Here is a 23,539-nt window from a genome sequence, read left to right as displayed (position 1 = left end):
ATGTATAGTTGACATACAGTGTTCTGTTAATTCCAAGTGTACAACATAGTGATTTGACAAGTCTGTACTTTACTCAGTGCTCACCATGGTAAGTGTTGTCACCATCTGTCACCATATGACGTTATTACAATATTACTCTGTTTTCTTTGCTATACTTTTCATCCCCGTGACTTATTTGTTTTATAACTGGATGTTTATGCCTCCTAATCCCCTTCACCTATTTTGCCTTCTCTTTTCAAGGAAAGGGCAATCTTTGCTGAGTTTACATATTTTATGATTCTGACATTATAGAAAGTGGGAACAATAAACCCTGTTTCCATTTGAAAAGAGCCAGAAATCCCACCATTCTCTGCAACAAACCTCCCCAAATTAAACAGTAGCATTCAGTTTGAGAGGAAAATGCATTTTGGCATTTTTTCAAAGATTTGAATTTCAAAAGGTTATTATTATGCATAACAGAGACAGGGAAATGACAATACTATTTAAATAACCCTCTCTAGAAACTTCACATTAAGTACATTTTAGACACAGTTTCAAGATGCAGAAATTAGGAGTTCCTATTCTGGCAATACTTTCTTCCTCCAGGTTATTTTACAGGGCCCACTAGCCACTGCCTGGTAGGATTACTTCATAGGAACACAAAACGTCTAGATTAAAATCAGGGTTTGGTGAAAACAAAACATTACTCCAGACCACCACAGATTTTACCATTGCAGTGGTTTTGCCTTTATCAATTTATACGTGTAAAAGAGCAAAATTTCCATCCACTGTCATATATCAGAGAAGAGTCCATCTCTTACAACAGGCAATAATTTTATTAGCAACTGCATTGGTCATCTTCTTTAGGTCATCTTCTTCTACTGAAACTTGGCGTAGTGGCTGTGATCACTATTGCCACTACTTCATATTTGTGTGTCCCTCTTTGACTCACTAAATATAATGTTAAAACCATACATTAAAAGCCAGGAGAGTTAAATATGGGCCCGATATGTGCTCAAGAACCTGAGACAATGAATTCGTTCTGATTCTCTGCTCTCTCCTGTTTGATAGGAGGCTAATGCTATTTGCTGACAGTATAGTGTTGATATAAGAAAAAAAAATGACATAGATGTTAGGGTAATGCTCGCTGTTAGAATGGCTAAGCCCTAGAGTTTTATTAGTTCAGTTGAGATTTTATTTCTCTCTTGCTTGAAGTCCAGTGCAGGTACTCCTGGTCAACAGGAGGATCTCTCCCATGCAACAGTCCAGGGACCCAAGTCTCTTCTACCTTGAAATTTTACCACCTCCTTGCACTTCATCTTTGCCTACATCCAGCCAACATGAAAGCCCTGTGTTAGAACTGTTTGACTTGACTTCTGCACACGTTCCATTGGCCAGGCCAAATCACATGACAATATCTGACTGAAAAAGGAGTTGGGCCTGTAGTCCCAGTCTGGGCACACACTTTCTAGGGTGAACTCCATGAAACTGAAGGGCCACCATGTGAAATCTTTATGCATTATGAAACATTTGGTTGATGTTGCCATTAACATTTTAAGTACTGTTCTCTATAGTACTGTAATTTCATACCAGCATCCCATAGTCACACTGAATATCACCATGTCATCTTACAAAAGAATGACCGAGGAGTGATCATGGCAGGAAATATGGTTGCTGTTAATATCCAGTGCATGGTACACTCCACTGCCAATATTTTGCTATGAGTCAACAAATGGTTCCCTATTGGGTAGAAACCAAACTATACTAAATCTTAGATTACCATGTATAGAAAAGTTTCTCTGCTACAGTGATTCCAGTGTCACAGTGAAGGAAACCTGACAATAAACCCAGCCTTTCATTGCAGTGTATTGATATCAGAGGGACATCCTCTTTTCCAGGACCAGCCACTGTCCACAGAGGCAAAAAAGAGGCCCACAGAGGCCATGCTATGGAGGCAGGTCCTTCATGACCATCTCCTCACCACACTGTCATTTGAAGTCTAGGAAAATGATTATACCTGTAAAACTTACAATCAGATAATCATATCCTAACCCAAATCAAATACTGCTTCAAATCAAGTCACCAAATATTCAGATCACCTCCCATTCCACTCAGAGGGAAAAAAAAACATACACAGCCACAAACCAAAGTTCTGCAGTGGTGGCTGATACCATAAGTCACTGCATACTCAATCTTGAGTGTGCCTCAGAAATCATTTGGAGAGCTTGATAAAATACAGACATATGGATCTTATCCCTTCAAAGTTTGCTGGCTCAGTAGGCCTGGCATGGGGTGCCAAAATTTGCATTTTTGACAAACTACCCATCGATGCTGATGCTGCAGGTCTGGGGACTGTACCTAAAGAACACTGCCCTATGCTGACTTCTTCTTCATCCCTTTCCTCATGTGTCTTTGTCCCCTTGCTCACCATTCTCTAACTCACCAGCCACCTTGCTATTTCAGGAAGGCACAGCCACATACCCAGTCCTGTGCATTTGGTGTTGCTTCAGTCTAGAGTTCTTTGCCCAGATATTCCTATGGTTTATATCCTTTAATGCCTTCAGATACTTGCCCAAATAGCACCTTCTTAGGGACACCTTCTCTTCTCTGACCACACAGTTGAAAATTTCTACTCCCTTGCTCCACCACTCACTATCTGCCCTTCCCTGCCCTTCTTTCATTTCCCCTGGTCTTATCACCTTCTAATACATGATGTAATTTACCTATTTATTTGTTGTTTTTCTCTCCTGTTGGGAGAGAGATGAACCCCTTAGGGTGGCAGGGATCTTCATCTCTGCATTGAGTCTTCAGCACCTAGAACAGTGCCTCACCTTTAGTAGGTGCTCAGTAAAATATTTGTCGAAAGACGGAGTGAACACCAAGGAAAGAAAAAATGGAAAGATGAGATAATCTTGCTCTGCAACCAATTTAGCATGGAATGCAAATCACATCTCACTCACACACAGCCAGCTTGCTGTACAGTTTACAGCATCTCTGCCTTATTGTATAATTCTGAAAGTCTTTAGCATACCGGTTACCTTTATTCCCCTGTAACCAGTATTGTCCTCAGGCACTTTGGGGGTTTTAAAGCCATAGGAGACAGACATTACATGAGATACTCTGGAATGGTCTTGTAGTAGGAGTGTCTTCAGGTTTGGAAGGGAGTTATGATCTCACAGGCTAATTATTGTTTTTGCTGCTATTATTGGACATCTCAGGTGGTCTGGCTTGGGCTGCATGCACCAAGCCCATTCCAGCCCTTCCCCTTGGCATGCTTGCTCTCATGGAGAAGCAAATGTGATGAGGAGAGCCAGAAGCTACAGATTACACCTTAAAGCAGGAGTTTCTATGCATGGAAACTTGAGTGTAAAGCTGACACACCATCAGGAGTACAGTTCTTGTTCAGAATGTTGGATTGTTTGAAGACAGAGCAATATCCAATAATTTTAAGTGCTTCAGATCTCAGAGTAGGTGCTCTGTGAGGTTTTCAAATAATTGGTAAAATAACAATAACTAACTTTTGGAAATAAGACTGGGCCCATTGCTTTGCCCAAGTGAACCCATATTCTCACCAGGAGATGGTGTCAGCATATGACCCTCAGATGAGAAAAAGCAAAATTAGGGAAGTGTGGATGTGACCCATATGACCAATCTAAATAAAGCATAATTCAGGTTACTTAAGGTTATTAAGGTTATTTTGCTCAGTGTGAAATTCCAATGCATCAAATTTTATATCTTAGAGACTGAAGGAAAGAAAGCAGTCTTTAATGTTGTTAAATTTGACAGTGTTTCCAATTATGATTTATGAAAGATCTGATTTTGATTGCCAGCTCCTGTATATGTGCAAATACAATCCTATTTTCAATCACCTGGGAAGTTTGAGAATTACATGGTAAGACCAGCTACTGTGTATCTCATCATTTCTGTTGCAAAGACTTCTAAAATCTTTATACCCCTCTGGGACTTTAGAGGCCTTTGTACCTGTTTCCAAGGCATGTGCATTGATGCAGTAGCCTTTGTAAGAGAGGGTTGGGATCTTAGTGTGCTATTCTGAATAGGTGAGTGCTAGAAATTAGAGCATTCCACTGCCAGCTCTCAGATTTATGCCGGAGCTCGCTTACATGAGCTTATTTTCATAAGAGATGCCAATTGTGCACATCTTTTAAAAATCCCTTATTCAGCAATGTTGCATTGGTAGCTTGAAATCAACCATGGTTGGGAATATTTGCACCACAGAAATTGACAAACACTGCAATCAGGGCTTGGTTACCCCCTTCCCAAAGCCAACTGTTAAACATTTGCCAGCATACACTCTTACTAATTGTGGTAGATTATAGACCTGGTCCTAAATCACTGCCTCTCCCTGTGACCATACCCTTTGTAATACAACTTTGCAACTCCATTCTTAAAAAGGTAGACTCTTTTCCCCATACTCTGAATCTGGGCTGGACTTAGGATTTGGATTGGTTATAGAACATAGTGGAACAAACCATGTGCCTATTTCTTGCCTAGGTCTCAAAAGGCTTCATTTCTTTCTCTTGTAACTCTGACACCACTATAATATGCCTATGCTATCCTGCTGAAAGACTAGAGTCCATGTGGCCATCATAGGCCAGTAGCTCTTCAGCCAACTCACAGCTGACTGCAGAACACCTGAGTGAGCACAAGCGAGACCAGAGGAACCACCTGCCTGAGCTCAGCACACATTGCCAGCCCTGTATTGTGACCTATATAAATGGCTAAGTCACTAACCATTGGATGGTTTGTTATTATAGCAAAAGCTAACTGGTAAACTAATCTGAAAATTTCCAGTAAGTTTTAAGCAAACAGTCATCAGTGGTATTGCTAGAATTAATATATGAGCCATTGTCTATTTGGGGAAAACTGTTCCACTTAGAATCACTTTGGAAAAACTTTCTACCTGCTAAACTCAGTTTTCTACCTGTTACTCTCAGAAAGTTGGTGAGGATATTTGGGCATTGGTATCATTGAGGTGGAATAAAAAGGGAAACTAGAGAATCTGGCGCCACCTAGGCAATGGCTGTTTCAAGAAGGTGAGCCACCTTCATCAGTACTGCCTAGCCCAAATGGGCTGCTTCTGTTTCTTGAAAAGGCAAGGCAAGTCCTTTTCTCTTTTGGGGCCATTATCCTTGGTCTTCCTTTTGCCAGAAAGGCCCCCAAAGGTGTTTCTTTTGTCATGTCTCAACTTTGCAAGACCTACACCTTTTTATCCATCCATATTCTTATCTTACCTAAGCATTCTTCACCAATATCCATATCACAAGAGCCACACAATTACTTTCCTCAAAGTTACTCTGTCACAGCTCTGTTCAATAGAAATATGATGCAAGGGGCACCTGTGTGGCTCATCAGTTAAGCATCTGTTGATGTCAGCCTAGGTCTTGATTTCAGGGTTGTGAGTCCAAGCCTCACTTTGAACTCCACAAGAGAGGAAAGGGGCCCCAACCATTGAAAAGGCAGATGCAGTTGGGTTAGGGCTCAGGTGAGAAAATCAGGCATGAGGCACAATCACAAGTGTATGTGCAATAGAAATGAGGACCAGATACAAGAATAATTTTTTTTACTGACCCAACATGCTCTGAAGTTTTTCTGGAGGGGGAAGCACCTACGGGAACACAATGACTATCTCATGGGTGATGTCCAGGAGACACAGCAATAAAAGAATCTGAGGAAGGAAAAACATGACATTTATGTCTTTTCAGATGCAATAATAATTTGTCTGAGAAAATAACTTTATTTTTAGATTGAACCATCCCGTTTTTTTATATATTTTCCCCTGAATCACAAATATATGATCCATGTTATATTTTACCTGAAAGCAACATAACATAAGCCCAATCCTGAAACTATGACAAATGTGTGTCTGATCGTTGGCCTCTCAACATGGGGATGATAGGGTTGGATGCCATCCCCTCTGCAGTACAATTTCTCAAACAACCATCCTTCTTCTACCAATGACCAGCCAGTCATTAAACCTAAATTATCAGAACATGGCAAGGTATTTCTGAAGTCCTTAAGTATCCATTATTATATTTACCAAGTTCTTCAAAATAGCACTGAGACTAAGAAAAGAAAAATCTTTTCATGAGAGAGTCGATGAGGAAAGAATCATTTTTGAGATGTACATTAAAGGTACCATATTTAATTCTGTGGTATTTAAGTATCCAGCTGTCAGTCTAGCTCAAAACCTTAATAGTCCAGTAATTACATTGACTCCTCACTTCAGCTGTAGGACTTGCAAGCATACCTCCAAGTAGTTGTCAATGCTAGAGATTAGACCAATACCATTTTGATGGTAAGGAGAGATAAGAACAAAAGATTATCTAGTAGATTGGCTCATACTCTGCTCATCTTGTCCCTACCTCATCCCCTCTTCACCACTGTCCTTCTCTGCTACTTCCCCTATACAGGTCAAAGCTCCTGAAACATATTTATACTATTATCTGTTTGGTTTTTTTTGTACTTTTTGGGTTTTGTTCTATATATAACTTAAAATTCACCATTGTAGTCATTTTTAAGTATAGAGAGTTCAGTGGCATTAAATACATGCACATTCTTATGCAACCATCACCTCCATCCATCTTCAGGACCTTTTCATCTTCCCATGCTGAATCTGGATACCATTAAATAATAAGTCCCCATTCCTCTTCCCTCCCAGCCTCTGGCAGCCACCATTCTACTTTTTGTCCCTATGAATTTAACTACTTTAAGGTACCTTATGTAAGTGGAATCCTACAATATTTGTCTTTTATGTCTGGCTTATTTCATTTAGCGTAATGTCTTCAAGTTTCATCCACAGTATATCATGTATCTGAAGTATCTTTTTAATAATTTGAATACATGAGAAAAACAATAGCTTGTGAACTTGTACCCTGTGGCCTAAAGTCCATTCAGAACCTCTTATGAGGGCAGCCTGGGTGGCTCAGCGGTTTAGCGCTGCCTTCAGCCCAGGGCCTGATCCTGGAGACCTGGGATTGAGTCCCGCATTGGGCTCCCTGCATGGAGCCTGCTTCTCTCTCTGCCTGTGCCTCTGCCTCTCTCTCTGTCCCTCATGAATAAATAAATAAAAACTAAAAAAGGAAAATAAAAAAAAAACCTCTTATGAGCATGCCAACATTTTGGAAACTGCAGATGCTCCCCGTAAATATACTACTATTCTTACTGACTCTTCAAACTCTACAAATTAATAAAGAATGGCAGAAGTGGTACAAAAAATTAACATTACCAGGCATGTGTGTGTGTGTGTGTGTGTATATATATGTGTGTGTGTATGTGTTGTGTGTATATATATATATGCCAGACACACACACATATAATATACATATACCAGACATATATATACAAATACTTATATATATTACTTATATATTGCATATATATGTACATATATATGTATGTATGTTATATATACATACACATGCATATATGTTATATTTATTAAACTTTGAGCAAGAAAGTTGAAAATAGGATTCATGGTCCTGAAACTGACATTTTGCTCTAAAAATATTGAAAAGAATCAAATGTTAGAGGCAATTTTCTGGGCCAGTAAGCATGCTTGAATCAGGTAGAGGTTTAAAACCTACCTACAAGGTCACTTCATTTCCTACCTAAACAGGAATGTTCTTAGAAATTCTTCCCTACATGCCTGTGATATTTAGTATTATGTGACAACTTGACTGGAGGAAGGGATGCTCAGATAGCTGGTGAAGTGTTTGTGGGTGTATCTGTGAGGCTGTTTCTGGAAGAAATTAGCATTTGAATAATCAAACTGAATATAGCAGATGACCACTCTCCAAGGTTGGTGGGCACCATCCAATTCCTTGAGGACCCAAACAGGAAAAAAGAAAAGAAAAGAAAAAAAGGAAGAGGGAATTCACTCCCTCCCTGCTTGAGCTGAGACATCCCTTGGACATTGGTGCTGCTGCTCTTATGTTTTCAAATTCAGACTAGGACTTACATCATATGAGCCCCTGGTTCTGAGACCCATGGACTCAGACTGAATTCCACCACTAGCTTTCCCCCAACTTATAGACAAGCAAACCATGAAACATTTTGGCTGATATAACCAGATTAGCCAATTCTTATAATAAATCTCCTCTTATAAGGGCACCTGAGTGGCTCAGTGGTTGAGTGTCTGCCTTTGGCTCAGGTTGTGATCTCGGGGTCTTGGGATCTAGTTCCACATCAGGTTCCCTACAGGGAGCCTGCTTCTCCCTCTGCCTATGTCTCTGCCTCTCTCTGTGGGTCTCTCATGAATAAATAAATAAAATCTTAAAATATGAATCTCCTCTTATATACATCTATATAAATCCTATTGGCTCTGTTTCTCAGAAGAACCCTGATCAATACAATGCTTATACTATAAGCTGTAGGCAATATGCGCTAAGAGATCTCCTAGAGAAGCAAGAAATGGGGGATTCCAGTTTATGTCAGATGTGGTTTCTTTACATGTTTCCATCTGCTCATCCACTTGTAAGTGTGCAGTTCAACAATCAGAGGAGATATTTCTTTTCCATGCTTCAGGGCACTTTTAGTGAATGTAGCCACCACAAAATTAAGCAGGCTTTTCCAGTACTCAAAAACCTTAGCAAGTAATGTAGAACAGTGGAAACAAGAGTAAAAGGGCTCTGGATTCAAACACCCTAATGAATACTTCTTATGTATGAACTGCCACTTCTCAGGCAAAATGAGAATTTGAGTACACTGGTACCATTTGTAAACTCAAGCTGTCATTTGTGTATTTCTCAAGAGCTAGCAGCTTCTTCAGTCATTCATGGGTGGCTCCTCTCCATATTTCAAAATGCTGGTTTGGAAGCCCCCATTTTACTGTTACCCCTGTAAGTCTCTTTTTCTGAACATGAACCCAAAGGATGGATTTTTAACATTTTATTTGGATATGTTTGGTTACATGTTAATTTAACAAGTGTGTCTTCTGTTAGTTTAAAAATATTTTGGGAAAGAAATATACCACATATGGTTTAGAAAAAAGTATAAGAAATCTAGTGATTGCCTGACCCAACCTCTGTGATAACCCCAAGTTCTGCTTACCAGAGGCCATCATGACATTCCTTCCATTTTAGTCATTTGTTTTGTTTTAGTTTTAGGGTTTTTTTTAAGATTTTATTTTTAAATAATGTATATACCCAATGTGGGGTTTGAACTTAACAGCCCTGAGATCCAGTTGCATGCTCTACTGACTGAACCAGCCAGACACCCCTCAGTTTTTTTATATATAGCCAAAAATATATGTATGCAGCTATAGCAATTTTAGGCATCTCCATCCTTGTATTTTCTGCTCTGTAGATAGAATTTAGCTCTATTACATAATCTGCCCACCTCCCTTATTTTCCCAATATAATTTTTCTGGCTATTTTTGGTTATATATGCAAATGGTCCTTATATTTTGTGATCTTCATCATTGCTTATTGGTAAGCCAAGACTTACATTAAGATTATCTTTTCTTTCCATTCCAGTTTTTGGTTTTCCCAAAGTTTCTTGTTGTCTTTCTCTTCTTTTTTAATGGCTTCTTTATAAATAATTTATTTTGTGAAGAGCTTATTATCTTGCAAGGTGACATGTATTTTTGTTTATCTCCACATTCCCTGCTACTTTGTGATGTCACGCAGGGTTTGGGAGAGTCCCTCAGCCTGTATATGTACCCCAGGCTTTACCAGATACACAGTTACTGGTTTTGCCTAAAATTCACCTTAAATGACAGTAATCACATACTGATAATGGAGTAGGACTTTGCAATCAAACATGGCCCATACAAGCCAAATCTGAAATTAGGATATATTTGGATTTCTCTCCATTTCTGCCACTTCCTAACTGTGGTACACATGGTTTAACTCTCAAAGTTTTAATACCTGCACTTGTAAAATAATGTAATACCTCACAGAGTTGTTGGAATATAAGAGAATGACTATTCTGCTTAGCCTAGATAATGTGTGATTCCAGGAAATACTCATCTCACATTACCTACTATTGCTTGTGCTGATGTTTTTAAAGGACTTCTTCCAGTGCCTTCTCATTTAGTAATTCTAATTACTCCAGAAGCAAGGCAAATCTGGAGTCATCTTCATTTAGCCAGGAGGACTCTATTTCTGGCTACCAGGGACATAGGGCATGCCACATAGTAGAAATGGGGACAGGTCTGGAATTCAAGGCAGCAAGTATAAAGCAGAGTATACAAGCCTGTTCTCAGGATGTGGACGGCTTAGGCTTGCATCCCATTTCAGCTGCTTCTTACCTCGGTGAACTTGGGAACTCCTTAACCTCACTGAGACTATTTCCTTATCTGTATGGTGGGAATAATAATAGTCCTTACAACATAAATTACTGTGAAGAGAATACATGAGTTTTTACGGACAGAACAGTGTCTGACACAGTTAATCCTAGATAAGTATACTTGAAGCAGCATTTTTTGGTCCCTAGTGAGGTGCTATGCCACCACACCAGCCTGACACCAATGATCCCAGGTGCCCTTCACTTGTTTGCCAGTCCTTTGAATCTCTCCTCATTATCCCAGCTAATAAACCCCAAAATGGAGATGCCACATACAAGAGCTTTTAGGCTAGGCATGTGCTTATTAAAGCAGCACTAAGGTGGGGCAGAGAGCTGTGGTGTTGCTAAAAGCAGCTCGAGGGCTGAGATGACAGTGAAGCTGTCAGAGTATTGCTTTGGAGTCTGGGAATTTGGATTTCCTTCTGCTTCTTCTGTAACACAGCTTCCATACGAGAACATGTGGTGACCAAACCATCCGTCAAAGCAGTGTTGTTTGCTCTGAATTTTGCAAGAAACTTTCAGAAACAGGAATTCTGGAGTCTGTTTACTCTCTTCCTCTAGGAGTTTAACTACACAGTAGCATAGAAGTAGTCCCACAAAGGAAATGTATATAACCCATTGTTTCCCAAATTTACTTGACTCACGAACCATCCTTCATCCTGCAAATTTTTCACCTTTCAGAGAGCTGGTGTCCTCAGGAACACACTTTGGTTAATGTGTACTTAACCTAGCAGGTGAGCACTCACATGTGTGTTTAATAGTGAAAAAGTGATTAGGAAATAGTAGTTATTAAGTCTTGAAATGTCTAATTTAAAAACCTGTAGCAGGGGTGCCTGCGTGGCTCAGTCAGTTAAGTGTCTGGCTTTCGGTTTCAGTTCACGTCATGATCTCAGGGTCATGAGACTGAGCCCCCACATCAGGGTCCATACTCAGTGGGGATTCTGCTTGAGATTCTCTCTTGCTGTCTCCTTTTGCCCCTCCCTAAAATAAATGGATCTTTTTTTTTAAATTAAAAAACATGTAGCAAAATTTTCTATGCTGAATAATATCTACCAAAACATTTTGGAAGTTGGTCTGCTGGAACTGTAGAGCAGAATGAGGCATTCTGTGCCCTTACTTGCCATGGACGTGAAGCAGCAGTTGTCTTGTTTTCTATGTGAGGTCTTGTCCTACGTCCCAGCGGCCCTTTGGCCCTTGCTCAGTGGCAGAGTTCTGCTTAGTCAGAGAAAGGGTCTTTCTTGGAGAGACATGATAGGACCTCCAACTTTCCAGAATCTCATAGTTACCTTATTAGAGCTCACCATCCCCCATGCATATCTCTAGGGCAACAAGCTTCCTAAGAAGGACAAGGGTGGGGATGTCTGGTAACACACAGGGCAACGTTGCATTGTCTAGTGATTAAAAAGCAGGTGTTTTAAGGTTCTGAATCTCCAGCTTTGCCATTTTCTAACTTCTTAGCTTCTGTCTCTCCATGGAGATGTGATAATAACACCTTCTGCACAGAGCAGAGTTAACATAGCAGGCCTGAGCATATCTTAGAAAAACCAATTTACAAGGTTGGCCCTTGGGTGGCATCTGGGAGCTTGGATTTCAGGAGGATTCCCACCTCTCCCTGATAAGAATGGTTATGTGACTAAACTGTTTATGCAAACAATATTGTTTATGCTGAACCCCTACTTTTCATCTGGAGTCAGAAATTTTGGCATGGGCCAGGCAAAGAGTACCTATGTGACTAACACTCAATAAAATCCTCAGACATTGAGTCTATAACAAGCTTACCTGATAGACAGCATTTTTCATGTATTGTCACAATTCACTGCTAGACGAATTAATCACATCCTGTGTGAGTCCACAGGGAGAGGACCCCTGAAAGCTTATGCCTTGGTTCCTCCAGACTTGCCCAAGTGCCTTTTTCCTTTGCTGATTATGCATATATTCACTATATTAAATCACAGATGGAGTGCAACTGTATGCTAAGCTTCGGTGAGTTCTTCTAGCAAATGAAACTTCATAGTGGTCTTGAAACATCTACCTCCTGCCCTCATTGCCAACATAGGGTTATTGTGAGTTTTAAGTGTGAGTAGACACAATGGATCTTGAACACTATGCCAGCTATAGGCTAAGCCTGGACACATCAGAGAGAAGAAACCAGATCTTGGATTTTTACAAGAGTCCCCTACCAAATATGTCTCTGCTTTATGGTGTAAAAAGCATCAGGACTCTTTCACCTGAGTGTGAGATTCCTCACTGCTGTCAGAGCAAATGGCCATCTCTAATGAATTATCAGCATACACTATAGAGGTTCTCTCTCTACATTTAGTCAAACGTGACCTTCACAGAAACGTTGCTTGAAAATATAGGACTTTTTAATTTTCCTTTCTGGTTCCTTCCTTTATAACTCATTAACTCAGACTTATTAGATGTGTAGCACTGTATATATAAGCATTTAAATTACAGTTGTATAGTATCACAGGATTCAGTGTCGATAAATTCAGCCACAGGTTTCCTCTCCACAACTGCCTTATTTTAGAACAAGAACAATATTCATTCATTGATATTTTCTTTTTTACATTTTCATTTGAATGGCATGGCAACCACTGGGACATGCACAGTCAGGAAGGGAATAGTAAAACATTTCTATTCTGGTGCTAAATATATTTGACCTAGCATTTTCAGTGCTTGTTCATGTATGAATCCATGCAAAAGAATTATTCTCATGTGATTTTTCTAATAAAATTGCTACCTTGACTTTTAAAAATGGTCATAAAGTTTATTAAAACATCAAGGGGACTCAGCCAACACATGACCAAATTATATTTTCAAATTATTTTTGTTTTTGGTAAATAACACCAAGAGATAGTATATGTATGTATGTATATATGTGTGTGTGTGTGTGTGTGTGTGCATATATATATATATATATATATACACACCCACTGACTTATTTGGCATAATTTCCTGGCCACTGAAACCTTCCAGGCCTTTATCCAGCCAGAGAGTGGCATCAAAATCAAGATTCCTCTGAATTAATGCAATTGTATAACAGCTAATGTAGTTACACAGATTGGACATTATTACTTAAGACTTTGAAGCAGCTAAAGTAGAAAGAGAAAAATGATGGGCATCTGAAGATAAAAGGTATAGGATGATAAACAGGTCTTTGCTATTAGCATTTTCTGTGCCAAAATTTACTCCACTATGTAATGACTTAGAGTGACAGCTATTTATTGTATTCTGATTCTGAAGATGAGAACTTTGGGTCTAGCTTACCCGCATGGTTCTTCTGCTGGTTTTGACTGGCTCATCTGGTAAATAGCCACTGGTCAGCTACATGGCCCTGCTACCAGGGTTGATAGTTGTTGGGCTGATGGGTGGCTGGACCACATGGTGTGTCATCCTCCAGCAGGATGGCCTGGCCTTGTTCTCAAGCTGACTGCTGGTTCCAAGTGCAGCAAGAGAGCAAGGCCAACATACAAGATCATTTCATGCTTGTGTCATGGTTTCTTTTGACCCATTGGTGACAGTAAATTACATATTCAGGCCCACAGTCATTTGAGAGAGACCCACTCAGGGGCATGGATGCTGGGCGGTGTAAAACATCTGGGGGCCATTGCTGTGATCCTCTACCACAGCTGGACTCCTTTAATTATTTACATTTTACTTGGGTGTTCTCAAATGTTTAAAATCAGCTGACTAATATTTATTAACCATGTTATAGTAAGGTACTTGAAGATTTTTTTTTTAATTGTGTTATGCTCTCCGAAGGAGAGAACACATCAAGGTGTTTTGAGCCCCTTGTTATCTTTTATTGATTTTTGTTTATTACCTTATATTAGTTTTCCAAATTAGTCTGAAGTAACAAGCAGGATGGATGGGAAAATGGGTTTTGATAGTGTCTGGGGAGTTAAAGCTGTGAAGAATCTGATCACTGTCAAGAGAATACATATCCATCCAGTGATGTGGTCTAAATGTGTCCCTCCAAAGCCCGTATGTTGAGCTAACCCTCAAGGGGATAGCATTAGGAAGTGGGGCCTTTGGGAGATGACCAGGTCATGAAAGTAGAATCTCATGAATGGAATGAGCATCATTATTAGAAGAGGCCAGCGAGAGCTCCCTTTTCCCTTCAAACATGGGAAGTTCCAGCAAAAAGACAGCACCATCCAGCACTGTCTAGGTACTCACTAGACACCAAACCTGCCAGAGCCTTGATCTTGGAATTTCCAGAATCCAGAACTATAAAAAAGAACTCTTGTTTATAAACCACCCAGTCCTGGGTATTTTGTTATGACAGCCCCATAAACTAGTAGACCTCAGCAGAGGATGGAATAGCAACTTGAGAAAACTTGAAGGCAGCAGGAAGACTCTCTTTGCCAAGCAGTGATAACTGGTTAAAAGGTGAAACAGTTAAAAGGGAGAGGGCAAGGGAAGATGTTATCTATGGAGCTCCTACCCCAGGTACTGGTCACTGAATAAATGTATTGTGCTTGTGATTTTAGTCCATCAGCAAATATTTCTTGAGCCCTACTATCCCAGGCACTGGCCCACAGTAGTGAACAAGCCAACAGTATCCCTTCTCTGGTGGATCTTCCATTCTAGTAGGCAACACAGACAGCAAGCATGCCGTTACGCCTAATTAACTGACAGCAAGTGGATATGTGCTGAGAAAAATATGTATATAGAGCTGTACAAGTATATCACCCACCCCTTCAAGCCTAAGGGCTGAGATGAGGCTTCTCCACCAAAGCAACATCAAAGCCAAACCATTTTCATGTATAGTACCTGCAGCAGTGTTGTCAGGATTTCCCTAATGATCATGATTGTCCTACTCACAATAAATTGAGAGAGGGAAAAGCAGTCACACCCAAGATCATAGTGAGTAGGTGAATCAGCCTGGGATTCAAATCCAGGTGGTCTTACTGTTTTCAATACCATGAAGCAACACAGTGACTATTTTACTTATTTTCTAGAGGTATCCTGGTCACAGACATGTTTTAATTAGGTAAACTATTATTGTTTCAAAGAGGCAAAATACATTGTACAAAATCCTAAATATAAAAGTGGCTTTGTCCCCCTGCCGGCTCCCTTCTCTCCTCTGCAGGCAATGCCAGTCAAGTTTCCTGTGTATTTGTTCACAGATCTATTTAATATTTGCAGTGCTTACTTTGTGCCAGGTGCTTTTCAGAGTGTTTTACAAATGTTTACTTATTTAATCCTAATAATAATTGTATGTGGTGAATATGATTATTAACCTCACTTTTCATATATCTATTTGTCCGAAGGTTTTTAGATTTTAAGTGCACACCAAACTTTGATGTGCTTCTCCCTGTGCATTAGTCAGTTTTTGCTTTGCTAATACCACATAACAAGTCAGGAATCTTAGTGGCTTAATTATAAACATTGTTTTCTTAGAGTCACCTGTGGCTCAGCTGGGCATGGCTCCAGACTAGAGGTTGGATTTGGGTCTGCTTCATGCATCTCTCCTTCCAGGATCCAGGCTGAGGGAGTATCATCCACAAAACAGATCTTCTTGCCAAGTGGCAGAAACACAAGGAGGCAAGTGGAAACACACAGTATCTTCCAAACCCTCCACCCTGGGCTGTACAGTCCATACTAAAGCAGGTCACATAGCCAAATCCAAAATCAGTGGGGCAGGGAACTATATTCCGCATGGTAAGTTCAAGGAGAAAAATTAGGAATGAAATATCTAATTTACATATCCTGAAAATCCAACTTTCATCTTTTGAAGCTGATACATAGAGGAATAATTGAAAATATAGAAGTACAAATGAATAATTTTCCTATAGTCTTCTGTCATCAAGATCTAAACAGCAATCTCTTTTCTGTTTGCATTTCCCAGGTTTGCATCATGTTTGGAAAGAAAAAGAAAAAGATTGAAATATCTGGTCCCTCTAACTTTGAACACAGGGTTCATACTGGCTTTGATCCACAAGAACAGAAGTTTACGGGCCTCCCCCAGCAGTGGCACAGCCTGTTAGCAGACACGGCCAACAGGCCGAAGCCCATGGTAGACCCCTCCTGCATCACACCCATCCAGCTGGCGCCTATGAAGGTATGGCGAGGATTCTGTCTTAAGTTGGCTCAAGAAGCATGTTCTCTCCCTTGATGCAGTGCACCATCTTTACAGGCAAGCTAGAAAAATGCCTAAATCATGCACTTGTTTTTAAATATCCAGTGATGATCTGCACTTCTTCTTCAATGATTATAATGTTCACCACTTATTGTAAATTGCAGCACATGAAAAGGAACCTCAGCTTTCAAGTGTGAGATTTTTTTTAAAAAATCAAACACATAAAATGCAATCACAAAGTAGAAAAGTCTCATTTCTACTTTAAAATGGTGTTTGCTAGTCTTTTTACTGAAGAATATTATTTACCCCCTCTGGTAAGTGTTGGCGATAATCTCTGATTAAATAGGCAACCTTTACATGTTTTGCATTTGCCCTCAGATGCTCATTACATTAGCTCATTACATTAGCAGACATCTGAGCTATGAATACCTTTTTCTGTGTAAACATGAATATTGACTACATTGTATTTAAGTGTTTAGGCAAAACAAAAGTGGTTGCATTTTTAGAGAATTCAAAGAAAGATGCCTAGCTGATAAGTTACAGGAAAGTCTTATAAAAAATATCATGTGAACTTAGAATTGTGATTCCATCATTCATGCATAGTCTTGGTCAATCTATTCTGGTTTTGTCCTGTTTTGTTTTCTATTCTGGTATTGAACAGGTAGGTGTGTTCAACCCAAAGATAATTACAAATTCTTCTCTGTTATTTTGTGAATTTGATTTTCTGATAAGATTCTGAAGCTTTTCAGGCCAGCTAAAATGTAGAATACTCAAAAGATGGGTATTTGAGAAGATATATCCTTAGGGACAAAAAGGAACCCCCGATTTAAAGCAGGTATTGATTCATATTTATTAGAAACTGACCAATTAACCAATTCTGCTTGACATTAGGCAATATACTATTATTGAATAGGGTTTTCTCCTAAGAGAAGGCTAATTCTTCACTAATGAGTAAATAATATGGTGGGCAATATCTAATAAGAAGTTGAGATTAGAAAGAATTTGCTTTTTATTTATGTTTATTTTTCTCCTATCCCAAGTTTTTATAAAACTCAGACAATGGAATGTGTATTGTGCCCAGAAAAATTCTCTGCCATTGATCCTCATGGTGAAGGAAAAATGCCCAAGTAAAGCACAATTAATGAGTGTGGTTATCATTTGATGAGGAACATTCTAGAAGGAGCCAGAGTCTTAGTGTAGCATCCTAGCTAAAGGCCCAGGACATGTGCTGTCTCATTAGAGAGTGTGTTTATTATTGGATAAGGACAGAGATCGTTTATTCACTCATCTAGGTGGTTCTTCACTCATCTAGCAGGTCCTGGCTGGCACTGAAGGAGGAAGCTCCTATCTCAGTGATAATCCACCACGCTTGGTGGATGTAGGACTTAACAGGACTTCTAATTTACTTCTTCCATTTGACAGAAGGGCTGGCTCATTATCCTCCCTGACAGAATTTGTCAGCCCCATCATGAGTCAGAGCAAGGTTTCCTAACTGCCGAGCTCCTGAGCCCCAGGATTCTCATATTCACTGTATGGGCTTTCTAGCCCTGATGCCCCAAAAGTGAACCTCCAGCCTGTAGGAAATGAAAATATGTGTTATAGACACTTGAATACAAACCACAAGATGACTAGAAAATACATCTTCAGTATAGACCTACGCCTAAATTTTGCCTGTGAGAAAGAAAATAAATACAGGTGAGGAGTGATAAAACGATAGTCAGTGAGGTTGAATTTTTCCCAGAAAGAGTAGAGTTAATCAAACGCTTTTTAACTGAAGGATACCCAATAAATCCATACTTGATACTCTCACCAACTCATTTGGATTGATCTTCTCCTCCAGATCCTATGAGTGAAATTAGCACTATTGGACCATATCAGTGGTCCAAGAGAATCCTGCTGACTCCACCAGCCTCTCTAGAATAAGGAAAATAAAAGGCTCAAGAGGCCAAAGTATGCCATGTGGTTTGGATGATCCCACATTTTGGAAATGCCTCCTCTGGAGAAGTCTTCCCTATTTTTAACATATTATAAATCATGCAGAATATATTTCACAAGTCAGAACAATCCTTGAAATAAGCTCTGAAGGAATTGGCAAAGGAGTGAAAGGAGTTGTGCAGACTTAAAACCATTTTGACAAAATTATTTAAAGTAGAATCAACAATTTTAATTTCTTCAGGTTGTCCTTTAAAGGGGACAAAGAAAAATAAGAGATCATGACATGAAATCAGTAAATGGGAGAAGCCTATAAGTGCCTTGTGTTATGGCAAAGTGCTGTTTCTCAGGCATCTGTTAGTCAGCTTCAGGCGGGCTGGTTCTGAATGGAAATTCACCATTGTAATGAACTCTTCTCTGATTAGAATTTCAACTGTTCCTATTCAGAATTTTCTTTAAATTGCATGTCACTCTTACCAGGACACCCTCGTTCTATGTAATTTATTGAGGTCAGTGTTTCTCAAACAATATAGTCCATAAAAGTCACCTGGAGGGCTCGATCGAACAAGATTTCTGGGCCCATCCCCAGAGTTTATGATTCAGCAGGACTAGGATGGGGTCAGAAATTTGCATTTCTAATAAGTTACCAGGTGATGCTGATGCTGCTGGTCTGGAAACCACACTTTGAGAACTTTGATTTAGGCAATTATAAAGGACTGTATCCACGTACACTATAATCAATACAGGTTGATGCTGGCCAGGATTTCCAAACACTCAGAAATGTAACCAGAAACCACAGGTTAGTTCAGACTTGTGTCAAAAGTTAAAGTTCATGTACTTAAGCCAAAAGCATGTAGGCAAACTGATAAAACTTAACACTTAGAGGTGGAGAGTGCAGGAAGATCCTTTAAAACACTTGGCAAGTATCTTCAAGAAACTCCTTTTCCCATCTAACATCATTCTGTCCACAAAACATCATAAGCAATATTACCAAAAGTACTTCCAAATTAGATGCATTTATAAAATGGCAGGTCGAAGGGTCACGTTGTTCTTGGCCCTTGCTTCTCAGACTCGGGCTTTCATCAGAATCTTTTGAGGAGTTTGTTACAACCCAGACTCCTCAGCCCCAACCTAGAGATTCAGATTCAGTAGGGTCTGGGGTGGACCTAGTGGGTTTTGTATTTAACAAGCCTTCAGATGAAGCTGATGCTCCTGAGTAGGAGGGAGGGGCACAATATTAAAAAGTCTTTGTAACTTCTACCTAAAGTAAACAGAGCATATTTTAATATTTGCTTCATGGTTTTTTTCAGTTTCAAGTAGAGGTATAGAAATAATAGTATTTGGCATGTTGAAATTTTATTAAATTATGTCATATAATATTCTTCAACTTGCTTTTTTGCCTATCATTGTTTTGAGATTAATTTCTAAATAAACTCATTTTCTACATATCAATATGATTTGAGTTTGTTGGGATTTTTTTCTTTTTCTTTTTCTTTTTTTTTTTTTTTTTTGTTTATCCATTTCTCTACTAAGGGATACTGGCAAATGCTTGCTATTTATAAATAATATTGTCATAAACATCCATGTTCATGTCTCCTTGGGTACATGATGAGAAGTTTTCTTGTAGCAGTTCTCAAAATGTGGTCTAAATTCCTCTCTTGAAGGGAATCTACAAAATCAAACCTATTTTCATACTACTAAGGGGTCATTTGCATTTTCTGCTCTCACTCTCTCCTAAGTATACAATGGAGTTTCCTAGAAGCTACATGATGTGTCTTGACATCATTGGTCTGAAAACTATGTGCTTTATATTCTTATGCTTAAGATGTTTCTCAATTTTAATGTCAAATACAGTAAACATTGATATATAAAACATAAACCAAAGTATTTTGGAGTCTGTCCTCAATAATTATAAGAGATTCTTGAGATCAAAGAGTTGAGAACCACTGTGTTTGGACAGACATCAAATTTTATTATATGTGTCCCTACAATTTGCTCCTCACACTCTACTGATGGTTTGGGGGTGGGTTTTTTTTTAAATAGAGATTTTTGTCTTCTCTAGCTGACTGATACTCTTCTTGTCTCTCTATCCATCTCAGATTATTCAATGTAATGCTCCCTCCAGTTTAGTGTCACAATATAATTTGTCTAAACCAAGAATTTCAACATCAGTGAAAATCCCTACATCCTTGCTCACCATCCCCTTCTCTAATTTATCTTTCATCAAATCCTTTCTGACAGTCTGCTTTTTATCTTTTCAAGTTTGAAGATACACAGAAAATCCCAAAGCGAAATTGCTATGCCTGGGTTTGCTTTGTCTTTGTCATCTTTGGTGTTTTATAGTCTTCTGAAGTGAGGTTCTTCTTCCTCATTTACCCCCTACCCTTGGCCATCACATCAAAAACCACCTTACTCTCAGAAACAGGGAAAATCAAGAATGGTAAATGCTCAGGTCTGGACACCCTGTTCTTGAGGACTTGTGCCACTGTTTTGTATTCTCCCCTAGTAGAGCTTGTGTAGAAAGCTCATCAAAGAATGCTTCCAACATGATTACTCTGTAATTCTCCACTCTCTTTTCATGATTCACAATTTCACATTCAGGATTTATGTCTTTAGAGCCATGTCATCCTTAGTTTAGTTCTGTTTCCATGGGATTCACCATTTCCTTGAAGAGTTTTGTGTCAACTTTCTTGAAATACAAGGCAACTCTCTGACATTTTCTGGCATTTATTTCCTTTTGACACAAGGGAATAGTGTCTCCCAAGGATCCTTCTCATTTCCACATCACTGATGGGCTCTTTCTCACTGGTCAGAATTAAATTTGGAGGGATAATTTCTTTTAGTGCCACCTCCACCTTCTGAGAGTTGTAACAGAGGGGTTCATACTGGACATCAGATGGTTGTGCTCTTACCTGGATGATACCTGCAGCAATTCTGAGAGCTGAAGGCTGCCCCATCATGACTTCTTTGGCCCTCATGCCTGTTTCATGTCTTCTAACATGAAAGCCTCATATGCCATCAGCTGTACTGAGTGGCTCTGGCCCTTTTATTTTCATCCCAATATTTTCCACTGGATGCCCTCTTAAAGCTCATAGATTCCCCATAATTCTCTTCTTAAGTCCCTGTTACTGTACATTTTCTTCCTTTTAGATCTGTTTCTAATAAAATATATTATTGAACATAGAAGCACCTTTCTTACAAAATGAAATTCAATGCCCTGGTGTTCACCCAGCTGGACACTTAGAAATGGAAACAGGAGAGCCCAAGGAGTCAGCACACTGGAATAAAGGTCCGGGATCTGCCAATTCACAAACTGCGTGGCTTTAGATAAGTGGCTTATAGACCTCTTTGAAAAGAAGTCTCTTTATCTGTAAAATGAGGGTGCTAACATTTCTCTTTCAAGCTTATATGGCCAGATCCTAATTGTCTAGGAACTTTCGTGGGTGAAGAAGAATACATTCTGTTGTTTGAACATTAGATTAATAATGTCATAAAGTTACAGATCTGTTATGCATGTTTTTTTAGAAAAATATCCCTTACTATTAAATTAATTCTGTCAGTCAAATTATATATTTAGATATTCATCAAATCTCCCAAGAATTCCAAGAAAATCAAGTTTTCTTGGTTGCTTCAACCATAAACACTTTTTAAAAAAAGAGTAAATGCACATAAACGAAACAGTAAATAACATAAGATAAAAACAGGGAAGCAAACCATAAGAAACTCTTAACTATAGGGAATAAACCAAGGGTTGCTGGAGAGGAGGTGGGGGGGACGATGGGTAAGTGGGTGATGGGCATTAAGGAAGACACTAGTTGTGTTGACAACTGAGTATTGTATGCAAGGGATGAATTACTAAATTTTACCCCTAATACTAATACTGCACCATATGTTAGCTAACCTGAATTTAAATAGAATCTCAAAAGAGAAAAAAAGACATAAAATATCACAAGATCATGAAATGTATTGTTAACACCAATACTTGAGCTTCCTATAAAAAATATTGATAGTGCCATTATTAAGAATATACCCAGTATTGTCAACCTTTGTTTATTAACTCAAAGCCAGTTCTGAGATCTGTATCTTTAAAGACAACAGGATGCAGAAAATTTTACATTAATTCACTCATTCATTCATTTATTGAATGCTCACTCTGTGCCAGGCATTATTCTAGGTGAGGAGTTGCCTATGTGAATAAGAAGCACCAGGTGCCTAGTCTGGGGAGCTTGAATTTTCATGGGAAGCAGGTAATAATCATTTAAATAAGTAAACAACATAGTCTCAGTAGCAGTAAATGTGATGAATATCAAACATAATAATATAAAGGAACTGAGGATTTGGGGAAGCTATTTGGAGTCTTTGAGTAGAGTCCTTTTGGGAAGGTATCAAGTGAACCAGGAGAAGCCCAGAAGGATAGAAATTCACAGATGGAAGGAAAAACCAGTGCAAAGGCCCTGTGGTGGGAACAAGCATAGAGATTTTAAAGGGCAAACAGATTCCCATGGGGCTGGAGCACAGTGATTCAAGGAGAAGAATGGGAGTTGTGGTCAGATGGGTAACAGAGTCTGGATGGTTTAGGGCTTTTGAAAGCCACAGTCAGGAGTTTGCCATTGGTTAAACCACCATGCATGAAGGACTCCAGTCTCAGATCAAGAAATTGTTCTATTATGAGATGAATTGATTTGTTTAAAAGTCAGATCCAATTTAAAGTGTGCCAACTCTACTGATTTGATAGGCCATCCAGCAGATTTTAGGGACATTATTAATTAAATGACTGTGAAGAGTTGAGATTCAGAGAGTCCTTCTGACCATATGATTGTGTCAAACCTTCCTAGAGAAGAAATTGTGTGTTCTAAAGATTTATTTTTTTTGAAAAGGGAAATGTTATCAGAAAATGAAATCTGGGGATGCCTGCCTGGCTCAGTGGTTGAGCATCTGCCTTCAGCCCAGGGCATGATCCTGAAATCCTGGGATTGAGTCCCACGTCAGGCTCCCTGGAGGGAGCCTGCTTGTTTCTCTCTCTGCCTCTCTCTCTGTCTCTCTCTCTCATGAATAAATAAATAAAATCTTTAAAAAAAAATTTAAAAAGACAATGAAATCTTTTGGGCAGATTACCTGTATTTTAAAGCTTCTCATCAAAATCACCACCTGCAAAGACCTACAGCAGTGTCTTGACTGAAACCAAGGCATTTACTAGGAGAATGGGTTATTAATCCTTTGCTGAAGTTATCACTA

At 39.2% G+C, this 23,539-nt stretch overlaps 1 protein-coding gene across 3 annotated transcripts in view; it reads left to right on the top strand.

Annotated features, from left to right (window-relative positions):
• PAK5 (p21 (RAC1) activated kinase 5) overlaps positions 1-23,539 on the top strand; it is a 276,521-nt gene that overhangs the window by 160,046 nt on the left and 92,936 nt on the right. For all 3 annotated transcript variants that reach the window (XM_026012284.2, XM_072736385.1, XM_072736384.1), the window contains one exon: positions 16,142-16,354. In XM_026012284.2, the coding sequence (XP_025868069.1) occupies positions 16,151-16,354 (204 nt within the window). In that variant the 5' untranslated portion in view covers positions 16,142-16,150. The remainder of the gene's footprint in view (positions 1-16,141; positions 16,355-23,539) is intronic.

Source organism: Vulpes vulpes, chromosome 14, assembly GCF_048418805.1.
Source record: "Vulpes vulpes isolate BD-2025 chromosome 14, VulVul3, whole genome shotgun sequence".
Lineage (NCBI taxonomy): Eukaryota > Metazoa > Chordata > Mammalia > Carnivora > Canidae > Vulpes > Vulpes vulpes.
This window is presented reverse-complemented; position numbering and strand designations above follow the sequence as displayed.